The 10,265-nt window shown below is 41.8% G+C and overlaps 1 protein-coding gene across 2 annotated transcripts in view; it reads left to right on the forward strand.

The window, feature by feature from the left end:
* Positions 1-3,344, forward strand: part of LOC105920858 (cell migration inducing hyaluronidase 1) — a 470,202-nt gene extending 466,858 nt beyond the window's left edge. For both annotated transcript variants that reach the window (XM_036128814.1, XM_036128815.1), the window contains one exon: positions 2,899-3,344. In XM_036128814.1, coding sequence (XP_035984707.1) covers positions 2,899-3,026 — 128 coding nt within the window. In that variant the 3' untranslated portion in view covers positions 3,027-3,344. The remainder of the gene's footprint in view (positions 1-2,898) is intronic.
* Positions 3,345-10,265: the final 6,921 nt, after the last annotated feature.

The raw sequence follows: 10,265 nt of genomic DNA on the forward strand, positions 1-10,265 counted from the left end.
TCCGCACGTGCGTGTTCTTCTCCTCCAGGTGTGTCAGGCTCAGGTGAAGAGGGGAGGAGATAGCGTCCTCAGTGGAGCGGTTCCGCCGGTAGGCAAACTGGAATGGGTCGAGTGTTGAGGGGAGACTGGAGACAATGTGTTGTTTCACCAGCCTTTCAAAGCACTTCATCGTGATGTGAGTCAGTGCAACAGGCCGGTAGTCGTTGAAACAGGTGACTTGAGGTTTCTTCGGCACCGGAATGATGGAGGCAAATTTAAAGCATGCTGGCACTGTGGCTTGCTCCAGCGAGATGTTAAAAATGTCTGTGAGAACACCAGCCAACTGATCTGCACACTCCTTGAGCACCCGCCCAGGTATGTTGTCGGGACCTGGGGCATTCCACGGGTTGACTCTCCTTAGAGTCTTCCACACATCGGCTGTGTCAAGGCAGAGCACCTCCTCTTCCTGATGGGAGACACCTTTCACTGCTGGAGTGCTGTTTAGTACCTCGAACCTCCCAAAGAAGTTGTTTAGTCCGTTAAGAAAGTCAGCATCAACTTCACCCACCAGGGGGGGAGGGCGTGTTGTATTCAGTGATCACCCGTATGCCTTTCCACATGCTCCTGGTGTTGCTGGCATCATGGAAAAGCTCCTGGATTTTCTGACTGTGGTTCCGCTTCCCTAGCCTGATGGCACGGTTCAAGTTGGCTCTCGCTGTCCTCAGTGCCTCCTTGTCACCAGACTTGAAGGCTGAGTTCCGAGCTTTTAGCGCTTGATGGACCTCCACAGTAATCCAGGGTTGTTGGTTGGCTCGGGTGATGATGGTCTTGGTGGTGCTGACGTCCTCAATGCTTTTGTTGATGTAGGCTGACACAGTCATGACGTACTCATCAATGTCGATCTTGTCCTCATAAGTTGCAGCAGCTTTGAACATGTCCAAGTCAGAGCACTCAAAATAGTCCTGGAGCACCTCCATGGCTCCCTCAGTCCACACCCTCACCTGCCTCACTGTAGGATTAGCTCTGATCAGCAGGGGCCTGTATGCAGGAAATAGCATAACAGAGATGTGGTCTGAAGAGCCCAGGTAGGGGCGGGGGGCTGCCCTGAATGCGCCTTTTATGTTTGTGTAAACCAGGTCTAGAGTGTTCTCTCCCCGAGTTGCAAAATCCACATGTTGGTAGAGATGAGGGAGAACAGTTTTCATATTTGCCTGGTTAAAATCCCCAGCAATAATGAAAACCCCCTCTGTGTGTGCAGATTGCATCTCAGAGATAGTCCGATGGAGAACACTCATTGCCTCTTTTCTGTTTGCGCTGGGAGGCACGTAAACCGCTGTGATAACAACAGTGAACTCTCTAGGCAGATAAAAAGGTATGCAGCTAATAATCATAAGCTCAATGTCCGGAGAGCAAAAACTTGTGACTATTCTAGCATTTTTACACCAGTTGTTATTGATGTAAACGCAGAGTCCGCCACCTCGGGTCTTACCGCTGAGTTCTTTATTTCTATCGGCACGCAAAGTAGCTAGCCCTTCCAGGCTAACGGTGTTGTCCGGGATTGATGATGTAAGCCATGTCTCCGTCAGGACGAGAGCACAGCAGTCCCTGAACTCCCTCTTTGCAGAGAGCTCGAGTTGTAAATGGTCTATTTTGTTGTCCAGTGAGCGGACGTTGGAAAGCAAGATGGACGGGAGCAGCGATCTGAATGGGTTAGCGTTTAGCTTAGCTGCTAAGCCTCCGCGGCAGCTGAGTTTCTTCGGCCAGCTACTCCGCTTCCGCTTTGCTCTCCACCGGCGTGAGCTGCACGTCAAGTCCGCCGCCTCACAGGCCCCCTGGACTGGTACCCGTAGTACTCCGAAACCACATAAACAATCAAGTGTAGAAGTGGTTATAAGTCCAAAAACACTACATGACCATAACTCCAGTAGGCGCTGGCGATCGTGCACTGATCGGCTTGGTAGATGAGTGGTTTCCAGCGAGTTTGGCGGCATTTTTTATGAAAATATCCACGAGTTGTAGCGGAGCTGTAAGCCTAGCCGCTGCCCAGAAGCGCAGCCGGAAGTCTCATTCCATGTTCTTTAAGATGAACTTTGGTCAACCAGGATTCACTGAATTATTCAGATGATGGTTTCAACTATTTTTTTTGCCCTTTTGTTTATTTTATGTGTACATAGTTCCTTAGTTTCTTGCTTCTTTGCTTAGTAGTTTAGTTAAGTTTTACTAGCCTAGTAGAGAGGATGTGTTGATTGAAATATATGGTTAATCTGGATGAACATCATTATATAGTGATGTTCATTTGTTTCTGTTAATACATTCTTGAACTTGAAGAGAAATCACCCTTTTATTCTATATGTGTGCAGAGTTTGTTGTTAAAAGATCGCCAGTGCTCGAATCATATATTTCAATTATTGTCCTAATATCAACTGTTTGGGCTGATATTCACCGGACAATACCTAACAGAGAGTTATTTATTAAACATTAAATAACTTAAAACAGTGCGTAATGGTACACCAACATGCTACATCACCCCTTTGTGGAAACTTTTACCTGCTTTCTTTCTTTTGCATCTTGAGACCTTAATACAACTGCCAGTGGCTACAAGCTTGGATACTGAAGGAGACAAGTTGTAAAATTATTATATGAGCTTTGACATTTGTTGTGGAAAGGTTGAGGGAAAAAGCTATTTTTGTTTCCATAAAGCCTAAGATCTGTTTACTTGAATGTCATGGTATGATGTCTTCTGTTTCACCTTTTGAAAAGTGGTTCCGAGAGAGGGCCACTGTGTCATGTCATATTTATGACAGCAGGTCATGAAGTAAAGTAAAAAAATAAAAATAAAAGCTGTTATTTTAAATGACGCAGAACTGATGAACATAATAATTAGCCACTTAAATTAAGATGCTTTTTTTTCTTTTGCAGAAAAACTGGCATTTGTGGGCTTCAAAGGCTTGTTCCATCCTGACTGGGTCAAATTGGAGATCAGCAGCGACCAAGCGAAGATCCATCAGGTGTTGCCTGTCCCTGTGGTAAACAAAATGAAACTATAATTTGTAGGCCAAATGGAAAAGTTGGCAAAGTAACCTTGTCTCAGACATGGAAACACACAGACATTAACAAAATAACAACATGGAAACACATGCTTATGCACTGCAAGTATCATCCAGGGGAACTGTAGTGACGAATGATGATTGGTTTGGTGCCCCCTGCTTTCATCTTTTTTGGGCCAGAACTCCTGGAAACAACAGTTAATAATATTGGTGAATGAAAGACTGAAACTCCAGCTTCTTTCCTAAATCTGTTTGTTACAAACTCTCAAAATCACAAACTTATGTAATATATAATAAACATTCCTCTGTGTAATCATGCCCCAGTGTCCATTTGTGATCTTTGCACATCAATAAAGTTGTGTATTTTCCACATCTCAGTAGGCAACATCAATTCTTATCATGTGCAATAACTTTCAAAGGTTAAACTATGTGATTGCCACATGTAATAATAAAGATTTACATAAACGAACATCACCCCCACAGAATTTCGAGCCACTTTAGAAAATAACAAGCAGACTTGGCAATAGTGCCAAAAACCATATCACATGACGACTGTAGCTATTAGCTGTTTAGTATTAGTAGTTTAGTATTGTTTAGTAATACTGTTTAGTATTAGACTGTATTAGTAGGGATGGGCACCTTTCACATTTTAACCGATATGGTACCAATACTCGGTACCTGGGAATCAATACCGGTACTTAAGCAATGCAATAATGAAACAAAGTTTTACCAAAACAGCAGTTATCAGAGGCATGGAGTGAATGAGGTGAATAAGGGATTGAAGCTGTGTGTGAATAAAATTCAGAGAATTTGAAAGTTGAAACCTGAGCCCTCCCCCTCTGTTTAAAGTTGTTTCTTCTTGCTTTACGTAAACAGGGGGTGAAGGAAGCCATTTACATAAACCGAAAAAAACAACTTTAAACAGAGGTAGAGGGCTCAGGTTTCAACTTTCAAAAGCTTAACACAGCGATAAGTTTGATTCCTGCCAAGTTTCACCCCAATTCACACCTCCACAAATGTGACCACAACATTCCTCCCGTGAGCCAGGCAAACGATGAGGCAAACGCCTTCAGCTTCTGAATAGAAGTCCAGTTGTTTTATTTTTAACCTTATGAGGATTGCTTTTGCTCTGTTTTTATTTCTCCAATGTTTTAATCATGTAAAGCACTTTGCATCGTCCTTGTGCTGAAATGTGATAAACAAATAAATCTGCCTTGCCAAGATGGTCGCACACTATCTGAATGTAAATGTAACGTGTGCAATTCCAATATTTGATTGCTCTATAAAGAACGATCATGTCCCACTTATTATTGCGAACATAGAGCTCCACAGCGACATCTGGTGGGGGCTGGCCCCACTGGCCCCAAATGCAGACATGCCACAGATAGAGTAATATTGTAAAATGACCTTACCAATAAAGTTCTGTTTATAATTTGTGTCTATACATCTAAGTCTAGAATGCTGACAAGTTCAGTAGGTAAAATCCTCTTGAGGCGCCTTGATATTGGAGCCGGCCCACCAACGTTTGTTTCAATAACGAACCAAATCGCAGTATGCATGCCCAACATGTTTTCAGTAGACACCCGTGGAGCACAAATACTACGGCCCCAAGCCCGGATCGTCCAATCAAAATACTGGAATTGCACACGTAGAACGTTTATGTTCTACTATATAGTGTGCGACCATCTAGTGTTGGTTGTACCTGCTAACTCAATTAAGGATTGATGTGAATCTTTTCTGTTCAATAAATAAACAATATGAGTAAGCTTTTATTTATAATTTTATGTATAAAAACTGAATTGCATCTAGCCTGTATTAAATGGCAAATGTAGTATGTTGGTTTATGCTAATTTATGTTTAATTTAAAATTGATCAAAGTCAGGTTGTATGAATAACAAAAATTTGTTGCTGCTAATAGGTGACTTTTTGTGCCCCACTTAACTTATCACTGTGCAGACGTGTGAAAATCTTACACACTGGGGCTTTAAAGTGCTGTAGTATTTTTTTAAACATTTAATTTGTTAAATTTTAGATGAATATATTTAAATAGCAATACATCACTTTCTCAAGAGCAGCAATATGTTACAAGTATGAATAAACATTAACAATTACCTTCAAGTCCAGTAATATTCAAACAACAAATCATGTCAGCCGATGTAAAATTACAGGAAAATTTATTTAAATTGCCAATCAACCCCTAAGCACTCTTAAGCTATAGATAACCAACTTTTGAGGTAAACAATGAAACCAATTACACAATTAGGAGAACTACTAATTTTATAATAAATCTTTAAACTCTGATTCAAACTATAACTGCTTTTGTGTGTAAGTTGGAAGCAACTTTAAAATCGCTAACACGTTAATCTCTCTTTTTTATACTGCTAACCAATTATAACATGTCAGGTTACTACCGTTAGATATTACACGAGGCTACAAGTTGTTAAAGCTGTTGAAAGCAGTTATTGGGAAAATAATAGATGATGCATAGGAATTGTGTATCATCATGTGGCATACATAGATATAGTCAAAAGGGACTGATAAAGGAAAACTGTCAGTTACCTTGGGGCAGATGGATAAACTTGGGCTCCATGCTATCCCACAGTCTGGCAGATAATGCCTGAGTGGTAAACAGTTTCTAACGTCATGTGAGGGGTGTACCGCTCTGATCTATAAGAAGCTGATGTAACCAGCATTCAAGGCTCGCTCTTCCTCATTCCCTTTTCCTGTGTCAAACCTGTTCAGAGCCTCAGTACTGGTCTTGACCATTTCTCTGGTTTGTTTAGTGTTAAACTATATGTCATGGTTTTCAGGTGTTTGGCCCACATGCAGAACACAATTCAAAAGGCAGGCAGGAGTTTGAGATGTTCATTTATGTACTGGAGAACAGAATGAAGAATAGGCTTGCAGAGTGAGCGCCTGACAGAGACGAAGGAACGGTGACCGATCACTCTGTGGATAAAAGACAGCTGATTAGTTCTAGCTGTGGTGATCGACCTGCACGTGAGGGAGGTGTGCTTACCGCCGGGTTCGAGAAACCTATCCAGGGGGAGTGAAACAGGGCAACTGTTTCTGCTGAGTTGTCTTCTAAGTTGGAACCAGGCGACTGAGTGACAGGTGAGCGGGCAGATGGAGCAAGGCGGTCCGAGCAGCACCGAAGCAGAGAGCAGTGAGCAGAGGGCAGCTGGAGGAACCAGGGAAGTCCGGAGATGGTCTCAGCCTGGCTTCGTAAAACCAAGGGTGCACAAGGGAAAAGTTCCAGAGCACGATCCAGAACGGTGAGAACACGGAGGCTTGACTTGAGACGTCAGAACACACGGGGACGCTAGGAGAGGAATCCAAAGCGTGAGGCAACCTGAGAGAAACATGAGTTAGCGCTGGGAAAAAGTAAGCTGTCAGAGATAGTGGCCGCTGAGGCATACCACTCAAGGTTAACATTCTGGCATCTTCCAGCTGTCTGCCTTTATGCTCCAGCACGGAGCTGCTGAACGAGCCGCAGGTGCGCACCACGTCCACCTGTCAACTACAATCACCTGTGAGAACTTATTTCCAACAAAATAAGTTATTTGATGTGTAACCGCTTCTTTAGGGTAAAAGGACTGGATAGGAAACAAAGGAGTCTAATTGGCGACAAGGGGCAGTAGCCATTGACAACTGGTCACCAGAAATAATTTGGTGATTCCTTTTTTAAATCTCTCCTATGGTTGTACTGGTATATTCTGTGTGAGCAGGTTTTAGTATTATTGGAGACAGACAAATGGTTTAGAATAATTGTTTGCAAACGTGTAAAATCACATGTGAATGTGACTTGTGATTATAATGGTGTAAAGCCTGAGAAGTGAGGTGCCAGCTTCTGAGGACTGCTATATTCTAGGAGAAGTAGGTTTAAAGTTTCTTTATTGTATGTAGGGGAAAATACTCTTATCTTACACAAAATATAAAAGCAACTGACCCTAAAACAGTGCACGTCAGATCGGCTTCGGTTTTAAGTCCAGGAAGTATGACAAAAGAGTCCACTTGAGGTTGGATATTTGGTTTAAATAGCTCCAAAGCTTCTCATAAAGGGACTTCAAAGCAGCTAATCCAATTATAATTATTAGAATAGTTCTGTATTTATTTTGGCATATTAAAGCCATGATGAAATAATTGATGTAAGATTGAATTCTGACCATGTACCATGGAGGAGGGACCAGAATGAATTCCACCACCCTGCAGCAAAGACAGTCTCTCCTCAGGGTGCCCGCTGTAAGCCCAGACCTCTCCTTACAGCAGGGTCCATGCTACAGACCACTCCCACAGACATGGGGTCAGAGCACTGTCACTACCCGATCCGTACCGGTAGCACGATCTGTTCCATCAGCTCATTAGCGCACGCGCGAACAGAATAACTTCTGGTAGGCAATATTTTGGGTTTTTTTAAACTTTTTTATTCTTTTGTCTTTTTTCGGGGCGGGGGTTTCTTTTTGTATATCTTTGTATTTGCGTAAATATTGCATATTCTAAAAAATTAAACAACAGAAATACATAAAAATACATTGGTTTTGTTTTTTTAAATAGCAAAAATGTTTCCCAGATGTGGTTAGGGAAATAAGCTAATTCTATATTCTTTAAGATGAACTAAGGTTCTTTCACTTAAACAAAATGTTATTTAATGAAATAACATTTTGTTTAACTCAGGATTCACATGATGAATGGATTGAAAACATGCCAAATGTTGTTCTAAATTAGTTAAGCTAATTTAACTCCATTCAGTGCTTTTTGAATCAGATCTGCAGTGAATGGGATTCACTGAATTATTCTGATTATGATCAACCACGTTTGTTTTGTCTTTGTTTTGTTTTTGCATGTACATAGTTCCTTAGCTTAGTTTTGTCAGGGTTCAGTTTTGATTCGGGTTTTATTTACTATTTTACAAATATCGCTTAATACCAGGTCAGCTTTCTCCTGCACAGCTTAGAAAGATCCCCGCTGTTTTATTTTTTACAGAAAGAAAACTGTACTTACCTTGGTTCCAGCCTGCGCACATGCTTGGGAGGCACTGAATTCCATTTGGACCCATGGTTGCTTTGTCTCTTGTGTAGACCTTCTCTTCACAAGGACCTTCTCTTCAAACGCGCAAAAGAGAATGATGAGAGGTGGAGCTTATGGCTTTGTTCTAGTGGGAACCCTGCAGAAGGGCAGTCCCTTGGGGGAGGAAGTCTCTGCTGCTTCTAGCATTAGAGACAGCTTGATTTCATAGTAGCCTCCAGCCAACAGTCTGATATTTATCTTCTCCCTCGGCTGATATCCCATCTCCCAGTAGGAAGAAGCAGAGCAGAAACAGCAGCACAGCTCCTAGGCCTTATCTCAGTCAGCAATAATGGAATGACCTTTAGCAGGCTTGCTGTAAAAGCAGGGAGACAGCGGAGGAAAGGGAAAGAGAGAAAGGAGGAGGCTTGTGGGCCATAATAAGCATTCTGCTTTGTCCAAAGTTTAACACCCTTATAGGTTGCAGGTTGATTTACAAGAGTAAATAACGTCCATCTCTGTCATGTTATTCAATCGACCATTTTCTGTCAGTCAAGAAGATTCAGCGCCTGACAGACTTAAGTCAAAAAGGAGAAGAATTCATCATGTGTCAAAAAGGGTGTTTACACGTGCCTGTCCGAAATCCTAAGAGCCCAGAAAGTCTCCACACCTGTTCAGGAAGCCTATCCCATGGTGACCATCATTAGGCCCAGTTCCACTGGTTCGTATTGGCCGTGCATCACTTCGCTCCATTCACTTTTGAGTGTTTCAGAAACAATTTAATTCAGGGCACACCCGGGTTCCTCCGGCTTTGCTGAAGACCAAGCTCAAAGCGAGCCGACTTGAGAGTAGTTTTGAGTGAACACGCGTCTTTTCAGTGATTGGTTGCGGAGAAAGAAGAAATGAGGAGGTTTTCTCCAAGAAAGTCCAGAAAAACTGAAGAGCAACACATTCATATTAAGGAGGGTCAAATAATTTGAATATTTTCAAAACCTGAAAAAAGAAAGAAAAAAAAGAACACATCAGCTTTCTATACCTTGATGAGCTGTATAAGTCGGTTTATCGAGGCTTTCTCTCACTTTACACTGAAGGTTGTTAAGTTTTGTCTCTGAAGTTTCTATCCATCCATCCACCTCATGTGGTACAAGGTAGCGGCTGTCTGCTTTTCCCTGACTGCTGTGTCAAAGCATGACGCTCTCTCAGCTGACAGACCAGCCCACAGCATGGTAGTAAGCACAAAAGTCAATCACTAAAAATATCACCGTGGTTAAAAATCTTTCAATCTATTAATATGTTCTCCTAACTTCCGCCATGGCTGAGCCAAAAGATAAAGGTGTAAATATTAACGGCATAGCTGAAAACAGCAGTAAAAAGGGCTGGTCTGCTCCTGGCACCGGGAGCCACTCTAGGGAGCTTGAACATGGCTGAGAGACCTGAAGCTGGCTAAACGGCTCGGCCTCTCTGCCTCTGTCTTTCTCACACTCCAGACAGGCTCTGCCTTATATTATTAGATGTGTGATCTAGATATTTGTCCAGGTGGATTACTCCTTAAACATATCCAAAACAATCATACATGTACAATTATAGAAACATTATTTATATTTTAAATTTATAGCTAAATACATCATATTGCTGTGATTTGATTATTCTGTTGATTCTGCTGTTACTTTACCCTGCTAATTATTACTTGTTAAAGTAGCATATAAAATCCAAAAGAATATGTGGACGTTCAGTCATTAGTCATTTCATCAATGAGTTCTTTGATTGTTGTAAAATTGTCATGGTTTTGATTTGTGAAGTATTGTTTTTAAATGTTTGCTTGTCCGAAATTTAAACAAGGCCTTAGTGAGATTCTTTTCCTAGCTCGGATACCAACTGCATGTTGTAAAAAAAGAGGAATAGCAGCCATAAACAGGCTGTGGATTGCAGGATCCGACAAGGCTACTCATGGGTTAATCTGCAGTCGAAAGCAGGGTGGGATACTGAGAAGGATGAGGCTGTTGGCTAATTATACGAATATTCCTCAACACCAACTTAAATAGAGTGCCTGAGAATTCTGGACTGGGTTATACCCAACAGATTTAGTAATCTCAGACCCATTGGATGGTGAGCTGGAAAAGAGTGAACCTTTCAAAATTAGGGAGGAAAAGGGGAGGTATTGGTCTGAGCGAGGAACTGACCACACTAAAAATCTCTATTAGTATATTATTAAAAACGACTCAGCATAACTACAGA

Source organism: Fundulus heteroclitus, unplaced genomic scaffold (assembly GCF_011125445.2).
Source record: "Fundulus heteroclitus isolate FHET01 unplaced genomic scaffold, MU-UCD_Fhet_4.1 scaffold_121, whole genome shotgun sequence".
NCBI classification, from domain to species: Eukaryota; Metazoa; Chordata; class Actinopteri; order Cyprinodontiformes; family Fundulidae; genus Fundulus; species Fundulus heteroclitus.